The sequence below is a fragment of the Prenolepis imparis genome, unplaced genomic scaffold (assembly GCF_030444845.1).
Source record: "Prenolepis imparis isolate NDT839.2.m4 unplaced genomic scaffold, iyPreImpa1.0 SCAF_8, whole genome shotgun sequence".
Classification (NCBI taxonomy): Eukaryota; Metazoa; Arthropoda; class Insecta; order Hymenoptera; family Formicidae; genus Prenolepis; species Prenolepis imparis.
The window spans coordinates 18,097,121-18,117,435 of record NW_028141166.1 but is presented as its reverse complement, the minus strand read 5'-3'; the positions used below and the strand labels follow the sequence as shown (position 1 = coordinate 18,117,435).

General features: G+C 30.1%; 5 protein-coding genes across 7 annotated transcripts; 1 reads left to right on the top strand and 4 right to left on the bottom strand.

The window, feature by feature from the left end:
• Nucleotides 1-311: 311 nt before the first annotated feature.
• LOC145939757 (putative aarF domain-containing protein kinase 5) lies at nucleotides 312-5,059 on the bottom strand. Of its 2 annotated transcripts, XM_083044337.1 has the most exons (12): nucleotides 4,848-5,059; nucleotides 4,528-4,765; nucleotides 4,074-4,282; nucleotides 3,535-3,839; nucleotides 3,016-3,141; nucleotides 2,730-2,888; nucleotides 2,479-2,610; nucleotides 1,996-2,161; nucleotides 1,623-1,793; nucleotides 1,108-1,279; nucleotides 843-1,010; nucleotides 312-505 (listed from the first exon to the last, which is right to left on the bottom strand). In XM_083044337.1, exons 3-12 carry the CDS (start codon nucleotides 4,165-4,167, stop codon nucleotides 412-414), a joined length of 1,587 nt encoding a protein of 528 aa, XP_082900463.1. In that variant the 5' UTR covers nucleotides 4,168-4,282; nucleotides 4,528-4,765; nucleotides 4,848-5,059; the 3' UTR covers nucleotides 312-411. The 2 variants fall into 2 exon arrangements, with proteins under 2 accessions (XP_082900463.1, XP_082900464.1); XM_083044338.1 differs by lacking the exon at nucleotides 4,074-4,282 and having other exon boundaries at nucleotides 313-505; nucleotides 4,848-5,058.
• A 337-nt stretch (nucleotides 5,060-5,396) lies between these two features.
• Nucleotides 5,397-7,249, bottom strand: LOC145939726 (uncharacterized). Its single transcript, XM_083044276.1, has 6 exons — nucleotides 6,873-7,249; nucleotides 6,730-6,789; nucleotides 6,534-6,656; nucleotides 6,186-6,396; nucleotides 5,912-6,118; nucleotides 5,397-5,803 (listed from the first exon to the last, which is right to left on the bottom strand). The coding sequence occupies exons 1-6, from the start codon at nucleotides 6,972-6,974 to the stop codon at nucleotides 5,502-5,504; spliced, it is 1,005 nt and encodes a 334-aa protein (XP_082900402.1). The 5' UTR covers nucleotides 6,975-7,249; the 3' UTR covers nucleotides 5,397-5,501.
• A 475-nt stretch (nucleotides 7,250-7,724) lies between these two features.
• Nucleotides 7,725-11,129, top strand: Nulp1 (Nuclear localized protein 1). Its single transcript, XM_083043800.1, has 8 exons — nucleotides 7,725-8,314; nucleotides 8,417-8,781; nucleotides 8,864-9,092; nucleotides 9,294-9,547; nucleotides 9,623-9,932; nucleotides 10,128-10,421; nucleotides 10,506-10,696; nucleotides 10,930-11,129. The coding sequence occupies exons 1-8, from the start codon at nucleotides 8,183-8,185 to the stop codon at nucleotides 10,955-10,957; spliced, it is 1,803 nt and encodes a 600-aa protein (XP_082899926.1). The 5' UTR covers nucleotides 7,725-8,182; the 3' UTR covers nucleotides 10,958-11,129.
• A 181-nt stretch (nucleotides 11,130-11,310) lies between these two features.
• On the bottom strand, nucleotides 11,311-13,762 carry Arp3 (Actin-related protein 3). Its single transcript, XM_083043801.1, has 6 exons — nucleotides 13,604-13,762; nucleotides 13,008-13,188; nucleotides 12,609-12,923; nucleotides 12,209-12,523; nucleotides 11,904-12,122; nucleotides 11,311-11,825 (listed from the first exon to the last, which is right to left on the bottom strand). Exons 1-6 carry the CDS (start codon nucleotides 13,645-13,647, stop codon nucleotides 11,646-11,648), a joined length of 1,254 nt encoding a protein of 417 aa, XP_082899927.1. The 5' UTR covers nucleotides 13,648-13,762; the 3' UTR covers nucleotides 11,311-11,645.
• A 2,064-nt stretch (nucleotides 13,763-15,826) lies between these two features.
• Nucleotides 15,827-18,840, bottom strand: Nup44a (nuclear pore complex protein Nup44A). 2 transcript variants are annotated; one of them, XM_083044087.1, is made up of 6 exons: nucleotides 18,602-18,840; nucleotides 18,261-18,417; nucleotides 17,921-18,182; nucleotides 17,562-17,795; nucleotides 17,190-17,477; nucleotides 15,827-16,213 (listed from the first exon to the last, which is right to left on the bottom strand). In XM_083044087.1, exons 1-6 carry the CDS (start codon nucleotides 18,710-18,712, stop codon nucleotides 16,048-16,050), a joined length of 1,218 nt encoding a protein of 405 aa, XP_082900213.1. In that variant the 5' UTR covers nucleotides 18,713-18,840; the 3' UTR covers nucleotides 15,827-16,047. The 2 variants fall into 2 exon arrangements, with proteins under 2 accessions (XP_082900213.1, XP_082900214.1); XM_083044088.1 differs by lacking the exon at nucleotides 15,827-16,213 and having other exon boundaries at nucleotides 16,510-17,477; nucleotides 18,602-18,838.
• Between the last annotated feature and the right edge of the window lie 1,475 nt (nucleotides 18,841-20,315).

The window sequence follows — 20,315 nt, the reverse complement described above, 5'->3', positions numbered from 1 at the left end:
TTTAAAATATATAAATATTATATAAATATCATATATAAATATTATATAAATATATATAAATATTATATAAATATATATAAATATTATATAAATATATAAATATTATATAAATATATAAATATATATAATATAAAATATAATTAGTTAATTTTGATAGGCAGATAGCCTGTGATCAATTTTATTGTATTACACCATGCAACGTAATAAAATTAATTAACTTATATTGATATACATATAAAAAAATGCAAGGAAAATACTTTTGCTTTTAAATTGATGTTAAAATTCAATAAGAATGCAATGAAATAACAGTGTCTTAATCTTAATAACATTATTACAGGGCATATCTTATAATCTAATATCATAATCAGCACATGAAATATGATATATTACAACATATACAAATTTTCATTGCTACAACATTTGCAAAATTGATGCAACATCATATCCAAGTAATTTCAAAAGACTTAGATACAATTTAGATATCCATTGTAGAAGATTGTTGCAGCTGAAAAAAATGAAGTATTTTGTCACAGAAATAGTATTAAAATTAAACAAAGCATTTTCTATTTATTAATATTGGAGAAATCAAAAGTCTTGATATTAAATAAGATACATAGTTATCTATCTGATTTTCTCTATTTTATTCTGTAGGTTTTCCTTTATTTTAGATAAGCTGTTTGTTCTAAACTGAAATTTTTCACTTATATTGCTTTCCCACGTTACGCATTAAGAAAAAATCATAGAATAAAGGAAATGCTCGAAAACATTCGACGATATTAGAGTAAGAGAATTCGAATGTATTATTTTTTTTATAAAAAAAAGATAGTCATTAATTAACTTACAAGATATGAGCTTCGAATTTTATGACACTGCCGATGCTCGCGACATTTTTGAGATAGGAGTGTTTTGCAGTTTGATATTTCCCACATGTTGCGATTCTTGCCATTATCCTGTACCGATTAATAATGTCCCCGTGATCCTTAATAATAGCTCGTATTGTGTTCAAGTTTCTAAAAAAATGGGATATTAAAAAAATTTTTAACAAGTTTAAAATTATATGTGAAAATAAAACGAGCAAAAAAATCGTATAAAACTGCGTTGTTTTACCTGATTACTAACATCATACTCTTAGGCATCGATTGCAATATAGCTGTTACTTTATCGAATCGTTCTTGTACCCGTTTTTTCATATATTCATCCAACATCATGTTGTCCGGATATGATGCAAAAAAAATTTTGTACGGTGCTTGAGTTAACATTTCCACGAGCAATATGTAATCTGAAATAATAATACATACCGAAAATATAGAGAATTAATTTCACAAATTTGAAAAATTAAAGACAGAAATTTTGAACAATTTAGAAAATTTAAAATATTTAAAAACTGGAATTTAAAATATTTAAAAAATGGAATTATCAACTGTATGCAATTTTAAAAATAATTGCAGTCGTATAGTGTTTAAAGATAAAACAATAGATAATTGCAAAAGTCCAGCAGGCGTACAATAAGCAGAAATAATATAAATTAACATTTTGCAGATGTTATAAATTAAGAGTATGACAGAATTATATTTCAGTATGTAGATTTTAACAGATGTACTACAAAGAGTTGTCATATATACCTTTCACATTCAAATCATTTGCAAGAGTTTTCAAGGAACTTTCATCTCTCAAAACCATCGATTCCCACAAGTTGCACAGGGTATGTCTCGTCTTCTCTGATATGCGTTCGTACAAGCCATGGTCTAGTAGTACTATTTGCGCTTTCCCATCCTTCCCCTTCCTTACCAGAACTATGCGAATCAAGATTGTCGGTATATCACATCATATTTTTTTTATTAAGCCTCTTAGCATCTCACTGCAGCTATATGGATTATAAAGTCTACAGTGACAATGGACGAGGAATCTTATGCATTATAATATTGCCAACAATCTCTCTTTATATAAAAAAAAAAATATATTTTTTAAATATATTATCTGATAAAAGAATAATACCATTTCCTGGATGTGGATCAGCATGTATGAAACCTGTGTGGAATATTTGTTCTCCCATTAAAGTGACCAGCTTTTTATCGACATCCGAAATGTTTAATCCATGAGCCTTGATTCCTTCCACATCAGTGATTTTAATACCATCAATCCATTCAGTTGTAAGAATCCTCTAAAAATAAAAATTATGATTATAAAGAAACCAGCACCTTTGAAACATTCAAATAATTAAATATGTTTCATTCATAATCTGAGATAATATATTGCTTTTAATTCTTTATCTTATCAAGTTATCTTTTCTGATAAAAAATTTTGGCATATATATAGAATTAAATAATAAATCTGTATTTCCGAAAATTTAAGCTTTTAAGTAGAAATGGGTGAAGAGAGTGAAATAGATTTCTACAATGTAACTATAAAATTATACTGCTTGAAGAGAATATAATTTATATATAGAAATTTTCATATATATAAATAAGAACGACATACCTTACTACTAAGATTCCAATAAATTTTTGGTACATATGCGTATTCGAATTTCTTCAAATCTTTAGCACATTGCTCTCCATTTCTTCCTTCGTTCTCGAAATCCAATTCCATATGCAATGTGTCAATGACCTCCTAGAAATATAGATAATTTTTTTTAATAAAAGAAAAATTCCACAAAATTTGATAGAAAGCAAAGATCATTATGATACAAATGTAATGTTTTTAAATAATAATAATAAATATATACTTACATCAAGCACCCAATGCAAATCGAATTTAGAATGTACAATGGTAATAGCTTTTAATAAATAAACCATTGCCTTCAAGTCGGATGTGAATCTGTCCTGAAGATCGATATATTGTACTTTAATGGCCACTTTATCCCCATTTAGAGTTACACCTTTGTATACCTATTGAAAAGTGGAATTAATAAAAAGTAGATAAATAGTGAAAAAAAATTTTGACAATTTTATAAAAATTTTTTTATAATAGGATATAATTCTAAAAAAGACCCTGTATACATTGTATTTTTAATACCTGAGCTAAGCTAGCAGCCGCAACTGGCTCAGGTTCAATTTCGCGTAATATTTCCTCAGGTTTTTTGCCAAAATCTTGTAAAAATATTTCTTCCATTTCATCCTTTTCTCGAGTTAAACATTTGTCCTTAATAAGCACACCAAGAAACAAAAATTTTTATTACTCAATTATAATAGTATAACATTAATAATAAAATAGTTGTAACTATTCTATACAAGAAAATTTATAAAAGATTCAAATTACAATAGAGAATATAGAAAATATATACATTAAATGCATATAAAATTTCTTCCCCAAGTTTCATAAAAATGTTTCATTAAAAATATATACTATTTTATTATTATAATGTTCTTATAGAGCACAAAATATGTTTTATTAAAATCTCTAAATATTTATATGTCGATATGTGGCAAGTTTTATATAATTATATATGTAATTTTAGCAAATTGTAATGCAAATTTGAATTTAACATTAATTTGGAATCACCGAAAAGTCGTGAAATATTTGTAAAAGGGGTACCTGTAATACTGATAAACTTTCGATATATTCTTTTGGTAAAATATGATTGATTGCTGTTAAGCCTTGTCCGAGCTTTACATAAATTCCACCGTTTTGCAAGCATCCTTGAACGATCCGATCGGCGGATCTTCGATGAATATCCGATTCTGTGTAACCCATTAGAGGAGCAATCAAGTAATCCATAGATATTGTCACGCCAATTTTCAGTGATCTCGTAAATCTGATACAACTTCCTGCGACGCTTTTCAAAACTTTTTTTCTCTTTGAAGGCAAAAAGGTGTAACTAATGCTCAACAGTGCCACTCCTGCAATGATTAACAATAGTCATTAACAACAATAATCAATAACTTCTACTGATCAAAATTGGATATCTTTTCAAGAAAATATAAAAATTTATATTATATAAAGCATATAAGTTGAAAAAGAAGATTAAGTTTTTAAAGAGCTAAAATTTTCATTCAGAATATATAGCATCATAATAGTAAAGATTATGTAAGGAAATATATATAACAATTAAATTGCTTTAGTAAGTAATTTACCTGTACCAACATATTTGAAGCGTTTGGAAAGTAACTGATGAGTTGCAAAATAATTATTTGGATTTACATGGCGCAACAATCTTGTTCGCAACATTCTCAGCAATTAATCAAATATCTTTTTTTTTGCAAGTTTACAAATACGAGCAATTATTCGACTATTATATAAATTTATTATTTATTTATATTTATGTGTTCTATGCTTGATAATCCTATATAAATATATAATAAATATAAAAGAAATATAATTCTATATAATTATATCTGTCTATAAATCTAATTATATGTAATAATATAATGTGTATGTGTATAAATATATATATATATATATTTGTTATATTGACAATTACACACAAACACACATACACCTGCACATTATATTATTACATAGAATATATTTATTATATAAAATATAATTATTATATAAAAAATATAAATATATATATATTTTGCTTACTGAAGTATTTTCATTCAGAGTCATCCACACACAAGTATTTCTCTTGCATTTTCAGTTTTCTATTTATTATATATATTTAAGTGCTTGCTGGCAATAATTTTTTTCTATTTGTAAGGCTTCTTCCTTTTTTTTTTGTCCTCTTTTCGTCAATCAGAAATACAGGTACCACACATAACAAGTTTGCAAAATTATTATGTATAAAAGATGTAAAAGCGCGAGGTTGTATTTAAAAAGTATGCTGAAAAGAAGACAATAATAAATACATATATATAATAAATATATAACACATATTGATTTTATATAAAAAAAAAGATTCGCACTTTATTATTATATTTTTACTGGTTTTGACGATCTCGTCAGATATCCATTCTTCGTACTATTTATAATTTGAATGCTAAAATACTCATCCATTATACAACACACAATAGAATATGTATCTTTCTTATTATATCGTGTGCTAGTAAAAAATTATAAATTGTTTCTGAGCATGATAAATAAGAAGAGCTAGAACCACTTGTGAGTATAATCAGCTGATTGTGCGCTAATCAGCTGATCGTTGCTGCGCAGCCGCGAAAGAAAGAGACAGAAGGGGCACAAATCACAAATATTTTCTCTCCTTTTCTATGTGATCTTTGCCATCAAGGCAGTATATATATTAATATAAATTGAAAATTATATACATAATTTTATAATTGAGGGAAAAAAGGAAGAAGGAATGTTAAAAATACTCATGAACCAGAACTGTGTTCAAGAATTTGAAATTTGTAGTAAATAAAATTAGTAAAATATTAGGTTAAAAAAATTCATTATCAGATATTTGCTCATCTTATTTATTTTCTAATAAAAATAACTTTTTTTATGATATAATATAAAATATTAAAAATGCTTTATTGTAAATTGTTTCAATGTGTGTGTGTATTGTACAAATATCTTTTATCAATTTCTCTCTATAACAAAAATAAGCCCTCCACATTCTATAATTCTTTTCTTGCATTATTTACATTATTTTTGAATTCTGCTTCATAAAAATCACTTACAACATCAACAATCACTTTAATCTGTGTAGTAGTTACCTTTATTATATGTTGCAACAAATCTGCAGTGTGCTTATAATAATGTTTTAATGGCAGACCTGACAATGTTTGTGCATTCTGTAGAAACATATCTGTTTCTTGTTCATAATGCCATGAAAGAATTACTAATGTTATAGTAAGTAATGAGCCAATTATGAAGAACCATAAAATCACATAAATAAGAGAGCGATATAACCCAGTACCTGAAAAAAAAAAAAATAATTGTTAGTATTTATAAGATAATTTTAATATATCATAATTTATGTAAATCATAAACAAGAATAAAGATTGTAAGTATGAAAATTCATTACCTGTGGATTTATGTGATTTATGTGTGCACATATTATCAGACATTAATTCTGTTAATTTTACATTATCGCTATAGCTGTCTTGAGAGCTCTTGTTTTGCATTTGAGAATCAGATTTATTTTCGTTCGATTTGCACTCTTTTTCTGCATTCTTCTTCTTTTTCTTCTTGCTCTCCTTCTTTGTATTTGCCATCTCTTTTTCTGTTTCATCTGCAAAATATGTAAAAAACATCTGCAATATTATGCAACTTACTCAATGTTTACACAATGTACATACCTGTATTATTTAATTTACGTAATTTTTTTTCTTCTATAAGAGTTTTAGCACCAGATAGATAAGTAACAATATTACGAGCGCATGCTTGACATTCGCGTATATTACTACATGGTCCTGCAACACTAGCTACAGCTTCAGTCAAAGGGTTCTCTTTCAAATCCAACCATCTCAAATTCTTTAATTCACCTAGACTCAGAGGTAGTCTGCTAATCTGTAAATAATGATGTCATATACATATATCTCTTTTAAAGTCACAAACATATAAGGATATATATATATATATATATATATATATATATATATATATATTCTTACATATAACGGCTGTAAATAAAAACTTTTTTTTACCTTATTAGCATATAAATCCAAATATTTTAATTTTGTCATTTCACCAAAATTTTCTGGAAGTTCAAACAACATGTTTCTGCTAAGATCCAACTTTACAATTTGTGTTAAAGCAATAAAGGTGGTCTGCAAAAGATGTTGTATTAAAATATTAGAACTAATATTTAGATTGTGCATAATTAATAAAGAAACGACATACCGGTAACGAGACCAAAAGATTGGTTGATAGATTTACATTTGTAGCTTTTCTGAGAGATGCCTGAAACATATGAGTGTTAAAATTAAAAAATTTCCATAAACATGAGTGTTTTTTTTTATATATAAAATAGAAAAATCACTCACAATTTCCCGTACAGGTACTTCTTCCAGCTCGCATAAACTGAGATCCAGAGTATCGTCCTTCAGTTTATCCTTCACATCTTTCAATTTCAATTTGATAGTCATTTTTATTGAAAAGTTTTGTGAAATGCAGATATCGTTGAAATGGAAAAAAACAATTATTCTGCGTGTTTAGCAGAGTACAGTGACGAGTTACAAAGTAATTATAACCCCTTCGTATATACGAAACACGTAAGCAAAGTATATTCAGTCACTTGGCATATGGGACACCAGCAGATGAAGACACGTCGTAACCACAGTATACTTATATACAGTAGGGACACACAGCGTCGGAACCTTTGATCTTTTTCAGCTGACCTTTCAGCAGTCCGCCATGTCTTTAAGTTGCAGCACCGTATCAATATTTTTGTTGTACCCATTACTATTAAAACAATTTTGCGCAAAATATTTTCGATATATTATTTTATAGTCATTTTTTCTGAATAAAAATTAAATATTGTATAAAACGCAAAATCAAAATGATAGTATTGTAGTTTTACAGATTATATTTTACTATAAATGTAATCACAGTAATGGAGTTATTGGGTTCTTTATGTTGAACGGGATTGGCATGACTTATAAAAATGGTCGCTTACGATGCGCAAGCAAATCTGCGCGGCTGATTTGAGAACAAAGGACTGTCCCTATTGTATGTAAGTATACTGTGAGGGTGCCGTCACATGGGGCGTAACTTGCGTAAGCGTAACCAGCGGATCGCCAATCACCGAGTTATTCCGATAGAGCCCTTCGTCAAGCTCTATCGGAATAACTCGGTGATTGGCGATCCGCTGGTTACGCTTACGCAAGTTACGCCCCATGTGACGGCACCCTGACTGTACTGTGCGCAAATGAAGGCTTCTCTTTTTAGTTATCTTTTTCATAATCTGTGTATAATCAGCCAGAGGCGGAAAGTGCACCAATCAAAAACCGAGACCGCTTTTCCAAGAAGAATGTCCAAGGCTTTCCTTCAAAGTCCACCAGTTTTCAATAAGAAAACTATGAACTGTGTAATATATGTATATATCGCGTGTCTCATGCTCGAATGTCGAAAGTGTTAACCAGATATAAAAATTGAACAAGTGTTCGCGATAAATTGCATATAGAGTTTGACAATAGAAAATTAATTATCATCGTGCAAAAATTTACGAGGCTCGCAAATTATTACAAGCATTCTCGTGATCACGACGAAAAAAATACTTGCAATATTTTCGAAGAATTAATTACGTGATTTTTTTCAAACACTCTCTACTCTGTATTCTCTCGAATAATTCGAAATGTCCACGCGATATATAAAAAAAATTTATGGCAGCGATGTAATTGTTGAAAAGGATGACGACAGCGCAAGTGACAAAGAAATTTCGATGACCAATGATACCAAGTCCAAGTCTTTCAACGTCTTTGATGTGGTATGTACAGATGAGAAATGTATTACCTTGTCATTAATATTTTACAAAATTTCTCGTCTCCGAATGACGAGTTGATGTTAATGATAAAACTCGTATCCACAGTTAAATCAGAGCTCTGACAACGATGGACAAGATGCCAGTGATAAACAAGACGAGGCTTTGGATACGAATTGCAATGACACGAAATCTGGAAAAAAGAAGAAAAAACGTAAGAAATTGGAGAATAAGAAAGCCAAGAGTCAACAATATGATGTGGAATGCAATGAAGATGAGATTGAGCGAAGCATATGGGAGGTGAACAAATTACTTGGAGAGCCGCTACCGAGTTGTAGTAATCAAGTTTTAGAGCCACAGTGGATTAATCAAAAATCTAAAGAAGACATATTGATCATACAGCACAAACACTTGAATCCATATAATGAATTGAAGAGAATCTTTGGTAGTAAAACTGTACAAGCTGAGCGAAGGTATACCTATAATTATACATACTTACATATACATAATTTCTAAATTATTAAATGAAAAAAATTATCTTCTCTTCTCTTATAGCAAAAAAAAAAATAGAGGCCGTCTTGGACACTTGAAAAAGACATGGTTGGTTTGCCCACGAGATAATTGGCCACCGATTGGTAAATCTGGATTAACAATGTCCTTGGATTATTCTATAGAGACTACAGGGAATGTACAGTATTTTGTATATGAGCATAGCACTTCGTACAAACAGATACAATTAAAATTTTTGCAAGCTGTTGAAAGTTTAAATCCAGAGAACATAATTGTAAGTGAATAGTGTAGTATAATTATATTAGATTTGTCATATCATAATAGTATAACATATCTTTGATTGTATTTTATTTATCAAATATAATATGTACTGTGGAAAACTCTAACAAAAATATTTTTTATTTATATTAATATTCATACAATGCATATATGTATACACACAATATAAATGTTAATACAGATTATTATATTTCAGAGCATAATAAACATACATTCTTATCATGTAGACGCTCTCCTGCAGATAGCTGAACTGTGTAAATTGAGCGAGGATTTACCAATGGCAGCGGAATTTATTGAGCGGGCTCTATATTGCTTAGAATGCGCATTTCATCCATCTTTTAATGTAACAACTGCACAGTGTAGATTAGATTACAGGAAACAACAGAATCGAGCACTTTTTATAACACTTTTTAAACACATTGGATTTGTTGGTGGACGAGCTTGTTATAGGTAAACATATAGATAACATATACGATCGAAGAAAAGCTTAGAATAGTAAGATAAAATTTATATTAAAAATTTCAGAACAAGCTTGGAATTTTGTAAATTACTTTTGTCATTGGATCCCGAAGGTGATCCACTAGCTGTGGTGTTGGCCACTGATTTCTACGCCTTAAGAGCTAAGGAATTTGAATGGTTCGTAGAATTTTGTGATCTGTGGGAAAGTTCCAGAAATCTAACTCAATTACCAAACATAGCGTATAGCTTGGCCTTGGCTCACTTTCGTTTGGGAAATAAGGATGAGGCTGATAAGCTTCTGCAAAATGCTCTTATAATGTTTCCAGGTATATTAATACCCTTACTTGAGAAGTGTAATATACAAACAGATGCCAAGGTATAGATTAAACAAATTTTTTCTTAGATTATATTGATATAACTTGCGAAAAGGTTATACCACGCAGATCATTTTCATTTTCACATATATTATAGTGATAATCTTATCGCAGGTTTTATCATTATATTTTCTAAAAATCCAAAACAATATAAATACTGTGAAAAAATTATTACTTAAGACTATTTCATTTATTAGGTAATGCATCACGATTTCTTTAATTCAAAAGCTCAAACTAGTACATCACCAGCTCTGGAGAAGCTACAGAATTTATATATAGTGCGTAGCTTCCATCTCTGGAAGGAGACAGACATTTTACCATGGTTAGAGGAATGTGTGCATGCTGTGCTAAATCGAATTGAATCTAAAGATGAATACATCAAGTACTGTCAAGTAAAACGTAGCAAACGCTATCAAGGCAGATTACCAAAAAACATTTTGAGACACATTATATTAGCAGATATGAAGGAGGTCATAGTTAATGTCCAGGAGGTAATGTTCTATATTTTGCAAATTTATCATGAAATATATTAAAACAAAATTATTTTATTAAAGCTTATATACGATTCATTGTAGATTCAGAATGAGGGTCCAGTGTTGTCGCACGATCCATTACCACCAATAGACAGCATCGATATTTATAAGAGACCTGTAGCAAATGACAGAATAGCTCAAAACAGTTCGAATTTTCTTTCTCTCTTCTTTTCTTCGCTATTCACGGACATCGATGGCGCAGCTGCTGCTGCGTTAAATGGTTTAAATATATTGTAAGTACACAACACAAAAGTAAAAAATAATAACAATAAGGAATATAGAAATATTTTTACTACTTGTGTTTTACTATTCTGTGTAGAATTACTTATTTTTTCACAATTAACTATTTAGAATTAATTCTCAAAATTGCATATTATATATATTAATAATATATAAATAAAATATTCAGCATCATATATAATTAAAAATGTCAGATAATATTATTCATAATTATTTTTTTGTTTAGCGAGGAAAATGATGACCATGCACAATAACTTTTCCTTTTGTATGCGTCAACTTCATGGTAAGAAAATTATACAAAATGTGCAGTTTTAAATATATATATAACATATAGAAGAAAGAATGCAAGTAATTTATGATAGCTCAATGAAGATAAAATTTCAGAATCATTGAATTTTTTTTATGTATAAACGAAAACTCGCGATCTTTTTTTTTTTAAAGAAAAAGTTTTTAATGTATGTAATTATGATGGAATGACATTAAACAAGTACTCATTGTAATATTATCACAACTGTTATTAAATTTGCATTTTTTGGGAAGATTTATGCAAATATAATAAAAACTATATATATATATATATATATTTAAGTAAATAAAATACACAGTAAATTCTGTATGCACTTCATGTAAACTGTATACATGTATATACCATGTACATTTATAAATGAGCATTATATTAAATATAAAAAAAAAACAAGAATAAACATTATTAATTATTTCTATAATATAGTCATATATCAAGTTATAAATCAAAGTTGACATGATTCTGTAAAAAAAAGTACAAGAGATTGTTTCTTTGTAAACAAGTCGAAATTTTTGTATTATTTTTAATTTAGCACCATATAAAAAAAAGTTAATTATCTGATAGTTTGCTTACATTCATAGATGACAATATGTATTTAAAATGATTTCAACCGACGTGCTTCTTTCATTTATTATCTCTTAAACCATACTGTGAAACACGGGATTATAACGACAGATTCCAGGACCATATTCTTGGTAAGCCTTCTTTGTGTGACAAACCGTGTAGAATTCTGGATCACTGGCCAATAAAGCGCCACCATACCATACGGCACAACGTTGCTTGTGATGCGATATCACACGAACGTCTATTGGTTTTGGCTAAAATATAAATGCGATTTAATAAAGTTATTGTTATACACTTAAACAAATTATCGTCATATTTTATTTGATATTTACCGTAATATGGCTGCCGCTTAATGTTTCACTAAGCTTGAGCCGCGTGTCGACAATCTTCTTTATGTCACGTTGCAGTCGCCTACCAAAATCCTTGAACATGGTAGAGCCGCCCGATAATACAATATTACTATACAATGGTCTTCTGACGTCGATTGGGCAGTTTTGAATTACATCGTCGACGATTTCATTGAGCGGTGTCGTAAAGTCCGGATTAGAAAACTTGAAACATTGAAATAGTACAAAAAAATATAGACATTGATTGCGCAGAATAATTTGTAGTAATTATATGTATATATAAAGCTTACCTCGGGATGGAAAAATATTTCCGGACCAAGAAACCTTTCATATCCGACGTCTACGACGAAAGGATTCTTGGTAATATTGTTAATACCTTCATATTTCTTAATTTTAGTAGGATCGCTATCGTATCTGGCGAATTCTTTCGATATATCCGGGCATATATAACAATATTTCTCTTTAATTGACTTAGCTGTTTCTAGAGATTGCTCAGGTGGTATTCCAATCTCTCGTTCTCTCAATAGACTTTGTATAAAATAGGTAATATCACGACCAGCAATGGGAATGTGCTTTATACAACTTCCTATAACGAAGCCTTCTGCCTGTGAACATTCAATATAATTGTCAGATCTGATAAGTAGGATTTTAATAATGAAATCTAACACACAGATTCATATATATACATACTACTGGAATTACGTGAGTTACACCATCTCCACTGTCGACAACAACGCCTGTTAAAGTACGATCTTCTACGTTCTTAGCTGTCCACGAAGCTGCTAAGGCAAGAACAGCTTGTACAGCTATATAAAGTCCTGGTACATTGAACGACTCAAACATGATTTCTGCTGTATATTCCCGATTTTCTGGAGTGTTCAAAGGTGGTTCTGTCAAAAGGAAGTAATGATCTTCGGGTTCCGATCTGAGATATTTGAAAATGCATTGTTGTAAAAATTTCTCCATTAAGTCCCAATCCTCCACTAGTCCATGCCTCACAGGGTACTGCAAGTTAAGGATCAAAATGCATATTTTAAATATAATACCATTGAGAATAATCTTTGAAGGAATAACTTTGTGAATAAATACTTTAACCGAATATCCAGTGGCTTCAAATGCCTCGTCTCCGATATAGGCATCCAAGTCCTCCACACCCTTTGTAATCCTCCTCGCATTGTTATCACCAACCTTAGCCGTTTCCTTGATGGCAATCGCTGAAGGTATAGTCAACTGAGGCTCTTTATTGCCAGCAAATCCTAACTTGGTGTATCTGCACAAAATAACGATTATTAATATAATATAATATATAATATTAATTATATATTAATTAACATAATTAAATTATAATATACAATATAATATATAATATAATCGATAATCATGCTCGAATGGGAGATGTCAAGCGTATATTAATCGTCGCGTGGGCGAATATATATATATTTTTACGCACGTCGATGATTTGTCATTATATATATAAAATTTTTTTTATTTTAAGGAACGATTGAGATCATTGAAGAAAAATATGTACATGATCCGCGTGGAGAAGGTGCGGTTCACGCCTTCTCGAAATATTTATCTCAAGTGTTTGTCATCTTTGACAGTCCGGCTTCTATAACCTAATTGACACCACCCTAAATCGGTCGTTTATCCAAATTAAGTTTTCCCGTCCCGGAAAATGCACTTACCCTGTGCCTACGTCGATGACGCACGCGGGTAAACGTCCGAGCATGATTCCTGATCCACCGATGAACCTTATCCCGGCGAAACACACCCGATGACGGTCGCGTTAAAAACCACCATAAACTATAACACTTATCGAAGATCGCGCGACGATAAGTGCATCTGTGAATCTGTCAAGTAGCAATTTTGCCGACAGTGTCGGAAAGAGTTTGTGATTCTACTGATTCTAGTAGGAGACGCCGGCGGCACGCAAGTTCAAAAATACCCCCTTTTGTCCACTCCCTTGTTGTGTGTTTTAGTTCTGTGACGGAAACTGACCGCCTACACACGTGCATTACTTGCGCATTATTTGTACACGAGAATGACGAGAATATAGAACTGTGTTTGTGCCGAAGATAAAGAGAACTGTCAAAAACAGCGGACAATGATGCAGTGAGTATTATTGCATTTACATGCAAAATCTTGATTTAAGAAGATATTTATGATAATGTAAAAAGTTAATGAGAAGTATATAATACTCGTCAATATCGCTTAAACGCTTAATTATCGGTAATGATTCATCGAATTCCAGATGTTGAAGAGTATGCATTGAATTACAGTTGACAGTTTTATTTTCTTATTGCTTAGGAAAATTCAATTTGGCAAAGTATATACTGCGAAGTATACTACAGCGAGGCATTGACACAATCACATCTGTAAAAGGAGGTCTGATAGTCATGCGAAGGATGCCTTCTGAAATTTTTCTGGGAAATGGTGGAACTCTACATCGTTCCTTGATGTTTATACTGAAACTTGGCTGGCAATCAAGATTTCGTTTGCCAGTGCTTCTGGTCATTGTCTTTGTCGCCATGGATTACAGATTACAATTAGAGATAGAATTTGGGGATAATGCGGACCAACATAATCATTTATAATTTTAATAAAGAGGAACAGATAGGTGCATAAGACTGTTACTTTATATACTTAATGCATGCATATAATGTATACTGAAGATTTAGGAAGTAAAAACATGAATTATGTATTTATTTAAACAACATCCGGAGTGTAATACATATATGAATTGTTGACAAATGTTAGTGACTATATCATACATATTTTATAAGCGTATCTATTCACACATGGAACATTTTGCTCAGTACTTGTCGATTTCTAATGCTTGTACTTTTGCCAAACTGTATTTGTCGTAACAGAATTTTACATTGCGTCTTATTATATATTTATATAATGAATATATATGCATATAATGAATATGTACATGTGTACGCTAGTTTATGATTTTATTACAGAAGTATTTTAAAAAAAGTAAAGAGAAGTAGGACAAAGAAAAAAAAGATTGACTTTGAGAAATATCTCTGAGGTAAATTGAAATATTTCAGTCGCGTAGATAATTGAACTATTTTAAGAAAATAAATACAAGAAATAGCAAAGAAGCTTATGAGATATAAAACTAAATCTAAAGAAAAAACTTTTGATTGTTTATATATAGTTATACTTCCCATCTATAATTTTCACGATTATTAAATAGAAAATAAAAATTGAAATAGTAAGTAAGGGGCAGGTTTAAGTTTGCTTGTTTTGTGCAAGGTTGTAAAATAAATTCTTAAGACATAATTTAATATAAATGTCAATATTATAATTTTGGCAGACGATTATATTTTGCACGCGCTAAAGTAAGGAAATTATTTATTTTGTAATTATTTTTTGTAAATTGTATGTATAATGTAAAATGAAAGTTATGTTATAAATAAATGGACGAGAAACAAATTGATTTTATAGTATATGCATTAAAAAATTTTTCTATAATATTTCTATATTCTAGAAAATTTCGACTTTGCTTTAGTTATTTTATTTGATATATTTTTTATATATATTAAAGTAATACATTATTTGAAGTTTAAAGTTTACATCTTTGATCAATGGAAACAATGATTGATAATTGATATTTGAAAATAAATCTCAAGTATATTCTTTCTTAAAAAAGATAACATATTATTTATAACATTATTATTATTATTTCTATAACATTTTTATTTTAAAATTTAATTACCAAATTAACGCTTTAATCAGCTGATTTGTCAAAAATATTTTATATATATATATATATATATATATATATAAACTTAATTTTAATAGAAATCAATCAAAAATAATAAAAGTAAAACATATTTCCAATATTGTCAAACAGAATTAATAAGTTTATACAACTATACATATATATATGTCTTTCAATTATATTACAGTCTGCTTATCAATGTATATTCAAAGATTACCATGAAAAACTAATCAATAGAATTACATAAAAAAAAAAAAAAATAATTTCGCACAACGCACGGTATTATCACAATTGAATTAAAATTAATCGACATATACATATGTCGCATTTATTTCAAATAATACTAAATCGTATTGCATGCTAGATTGTATGTTAGATTGCAGGATTGTTACTCAATTATTTCTTTGCTATAATCGGCATCAATGGTGGTGTCGGTTCGCTGGGATTACCCAGCCATACCGATTTGCTAAAACGCCCTTTTATAACAGGCGGTTGCCATTTATTATTGCACATGACGGTAACTGTTGGCTTCTCCGCTGTAACTGTTGTTATGCTTATAGTCCTGAAATAGTAAAAATAGATTTTAAGAAAAGATCCCATTTAACGCAGTACGCGTGAAGAAAGAAGATCGCTATTAACATTTGCGGTCTAAATCCAAGGAACATATAAAATTGCTTGTGTAACAAGACGATAACGAAACAACAAAAGAGACTATCACTGTACAGATTACATTTTTTTGAAAAATAAATAACTATCGTGATAACGAATTTTGACAAAAATTTACAGAATAAGGAAGGAAAAAATAAAAAGGTATCCATGATGTAGAAATAGCATTTATTAGTGAAAAGTTTATTACAAATCTTTCACCATTTATTTTGGTGATAAATTTGCGATACTAAAAAATAATTTATCAAAATTTGAGTATATTAGTAGCTTCTCTCTGATTTTAACAAAGAGTCTGATTTTAACAAATACATATCCATACTATGACATTCATATTCTCCATTCATATCCTCAAAAACTTTATATATATTTTATATTACATATGTAAACTGTGTTCTTTTTTATGATCAATATTTCAATGTTTTAAAACTTTAAACAATTATGTGATAATCGAGTTGTGCGTCTAAATAAAAAATTAATTCCAAATAAAATATATTCTTACAATAAAAGTGCAGAACAGCATTATGTGTAGTGATACATTTAGCATGAAGTAAACGTTTCACATTTGTGACTGCTTTAAAAAATAGAGCCAACATTAAAAAGACGCGATGTATAAACAAATATATTATAAACTATAAACAAAACAAAATATATATATAGATATAAATTAAGGAGTTACATGGATGGAGAACAGATAAATCACAATTTTCAATATAACAAAGAGAATGTACACTCCACACCTTTTTACTACCTGATAGAAACTGATATACCAATAAATTCAAAATACTTGGTAATTATCTATTCTAGAAATTCAGTAACTCTTCTAATGCCAAGGTACTTGGTTTGGATGACTGATGGTACCCAGTTTATAGTACCTGGTGGTAGAAGGCGTTTGTTGAGCTGGTGTAGATGAATTCGGTGGAGTTGCTAAAACAGGAGTTTCGGCACCTTGAACCGGAGTACCGTCTCCCTTGAGAACAGAAATACATTTCCAATGATTAATATAATTGTCCTTCCACAATCGAACGCAGCCGTCATCACCGGAACTCGCTAAAATCGTTCCCATGAAATTCCAGCTAACACGCCACACAGTGCAATAATGATCATCAAATTGCGCAACTACATTTGTTTCAAAATGTGACACACCGGCCTGCATACTCTCCCTAAAGGAAAAGATAATAAATATTTACTATTGCTTTATAATTTGTCTATAATTTTTTTATCCAGCTTTAAATATTCATACTCACTGTATTGGTTTCAAGGTAACTATCCGTACATCTTTTGTGGCTATAGCCAATGTATGGAAATTCCTGCCTAAATTAGGAGCAAATGCAATATCATAAACTGCATCTGTAATGCTCGATAATGTCTCGGCCTTCACCCAACGCCTACTGCTCTCGGAATATTCATAAATAAAGACTTTTGCACCAAGCAATGGGTTTGAGTCATCACTACCAACTGCTATCATAGGTGGATGTAATCTAAAATATATTTTTTCTAATTTTAATATAAGAATATTGAAATATACATATAAGAAATTATTTTAAATTTTTTGTGACACATCACACAACAAATTTAAAGATTAAAAATAAATATATATGCTTACCTTGAGAGAGATGGATTCCATGTAAGACAACTACATGAAAGTTTGCAATTGATATCGTGTTGCAATGTCCATTGACTCAGATTCATAATATCTGGTGCCTCATATATCCGAATAAATCCATCTGCGCTACAAGTAGCCAATAAAAGGCCTAAAGTCTTTGGTGCAAACTTGACATCAGTGACAGAAGTACGCGAATCAACTAAATTTGTTCTTTTAATCCAATGCTTACTACCACGTGCCTCTGGCCCAGAACCTTCACCAACTGTCAAGAAAGAAAAAAGATAAATGAAAATATGATGAGAATACTAAGCTTGTATAAAAAAAATAATCTCCATCGTACCAATTTCCTCCCAAACAGCAGCAGTGCGATCGAATGAGCATGTAGCAAGAACCTGACCAAATTCTGGATGCGCCCAAGTGACTTTCCACACTGAGCCACTATGAGCTTTCCAAGAAGCAGTCAAATGCCAATTTCCATGTTCATCTTCGTCCCAGACCTGCGACATGTTTCATTGTGTAAAATATATTTACAAATAGTGACGCTTATAAGATTACAAATTATATTTCTAATAATCGCGTATATTAATCACACGAAAAGCCAAAGAGACGATGTGGTTGAGAATTCGTAAATATACACAGAAAAAAAGAGAAATATATTACCATTTTTTTGGTTAACTATACCTTGACAAATTGATCACTGGAACATGTGGCCATGCGTTCGCCATAATAATCGTAGGCGATATCGTGTATGAGATCTTTATGCTCCGCATTGATGCTGTGCGCTTCGAACATTGTTAATAAAATAAATGTCAGTAATATCGCGTATAAATTGTATAATGCTCTCTGTTGTTTACTACAAACACATACTACGTGTTGAAAGTTTTCGCGCAGCACAGTATGCTCTGTGTCGGCATCTGTCGGTAACTTTTATGTGATAGGTGCATGCACAATAAAGACAACCGTGTAAGAATGGTTGCATTCTCTACATACTGTATTTTTTACCAAAAATATTATCTGCAATAACCAATTTTTAAAATTAAAACTACTCATCATCAATGCAATATACAAAATTATAATGACATAAATAATTTTTCAAGAATTTAAAAATATTATTACATTTTATGCAATTTTTTTTACTCGTAATGCAATATGATAATAAATTATCAGCTTCTAAAGTTATGTAATATCTTGTGGAATTACTCATCTATATACATATATTTATATAACTTCTATTTATATAACTTCTATATCTTAAAAATGAACGCGCTATTGGAAGATAGAACCACTTATAAAAAGTTAGATAAAGATCCTATTAAAAAAATAACTAATAAAATCAATGCTTTAGTTAAGAGTTGGCGTGATAATAAGCTCGTAGATGACGCAACATATAGAATGTTAAATAACACCAACGGAAATCTCCCACATTGTTACGGGCTGCCGAAGATACATAAAACTGACATTCCTCTCCGCATTATTGTATCGGCACTGGGCAGTCCTGTATACAATATAGCACAATATTTACATAAGATCTTACATAAATCAATAGAAAAACCTAAATCACCTAAAGGATGGCTGGTCATTTGCACGGAAAATAAAAAACATACGCATCAATGACAATGATGTTTTAATCTCTCTTGATGTAACTTCATTATATACTAACATTCCTAAAGAATTAGTGATCGAGGCCTTGAAAAAAAGATGGAACACAATTTCCTCGAATACTAATCTTAATCTGGCTCAGCTTACATACGCAATAGAAACTATTTTAGATTCTACGACTTTCAAATTTAATGACCGGTTTTATGAACAAGTCTTCGGCAGCCCGATGGGTTCTCCTTTGTCACCTGTTTTGGCAGACATTGTCATGGATGATTTGGAAACGTTCTGCTTGAATTCTGTTAAATTCGATGTTCCTTTATACTTTAGATATGTTGATGACATCTTTACCATAGTACCAAGATCAAAAATTAATGAGATGCTATCAGTTTTCAATGCTTATCACCACCGGTTAAAATTCACCTATGAAATTGAAAAATTGCATTAACTTCCTAGACACAACTGTTATAAGATTAAAAAATGGGAAATTAACTACGAATTGGTTTAGAAAACCTACGTTTTCGGGAAGATACATTAATTTTTTATCTGCACATCCACATAAATACAAAATTAACTACATTAATAACTTAGTTGACAGAGCCATTTTATTGTCAGATAATAGATTTCATAAGGATAACATTAAAATTATCAAAGACATTTTATCCAACAATTGTTTTCCATCACTTGTTATCAATAAGTATATTAAAAAAAGATTACGGATTCTAAAGAATCCCTTTTCTAAAAAGTGCATGTTATGTCGATTCTCGCAAGTATTGTTGCCTTTTTTCCGCGATGCTGA

Bases quoted from the DNA above. Each gene is read 5' to 3' on its own strand.
- Arp3 (XM_083043801.1), bottom strand. From the start codon at position 13,647: ATGCTCGGACGTTTACCCGCGTGCGTCATCGACGTAGGCACAGG. The intron at 12,524-12,608 runs GTATGTATATAT...GAATGTTCACAG, and splicing joins TAACTCACGTAATTCCAGTA to GCAGAAGGCTTCGTTATAGG. The intron at 11,826-11,903 runs GTAAATATCAAA...TTTATATTTTAG, and splicing joins TAAGCGGCAGCCATATTACG to CCAAAACCAATAGACGTTCG.
- LOC145939726 (XM_083044276.1), bottom strand. From the start codon at position 6,974: ATGACTATCAAATTGAAATTGAAAGATGTGAAGGATAAACTGAAGGAC. The intron at 6,657-6,729 runs GTATGTCGTTTC...CATCTTTTGCAG, and splicing joins ATCTTTTGGTCTCGTTACCG to ACCACCTTTATTGCTTTAAC. The intron at 6,119-6,185 runs GTATGTACATTG...CATATTTTGCAG, and splicing joins ACGTAAATTAAATAATACAG to ATGAAACAGAAAAAGAGATG.
- Nup44a (XM_083044087.1), bottom strand. From the start codon at position 18,712: ATGTTCGAAGCGCACAGCATCAATGCGGAGCATAAAGATCTCATACAC. The intron at 17,796-17,920 runs GTAAGCATATAT...AATATATTTTAG, and splicing joins TGGAATCCATCTCTCTCAAG to ATTACATCCACCTATGATAG. The intron at 17,478-17,561 runs GTGAGTATGAAT...CTTTTCCTTTAG, and splicing joins GTTACCTTGAAACCAATACA to GGAGAGTATGCAGGCCGGTG.
- Nulp1 (XM_083043800.1), top strand. From the start codon at position 8,183: ATGTCCACGCGATATATAAAAAAAATTTATGGCAGCGATGTAATTGTT. The intron at 9,093-9,293 runs GTAAGTGAATAG...ATTATATTTCAG, and splicing joins TAAATCCAGAGAACATAATT to AGCATAATAAACATACATTC. The intron at 9,548-9,622 runs GTAAACATATAG...TAAAAATTTCAG, and splicing joins GGTGGACGAGCTTGTTATAG to AACAAGCTTGGAATTTTGTA.
- LOC145939757 (XM_083044337.1), bottom strand. From the start codon at position 4,167: ATGTTGCGAACAAGATTGTTGCGCCATGTAAATCCAAATAATTATTTT. The intron at 2,889-3,015 runs GTATTAAAAATA...ACTTTTCAATAG, and splicing joins CGGCTGCTAGCTTAGCTCAG to GTATACAAAGGTGTAACTCT. The intron at 1,280-1,622 runs GTATATATGACA...TTATTATTTCAG, and splicing joins AAATGATTTGAATGTGAAAG to ATTACATATTGCTCGTGGAA.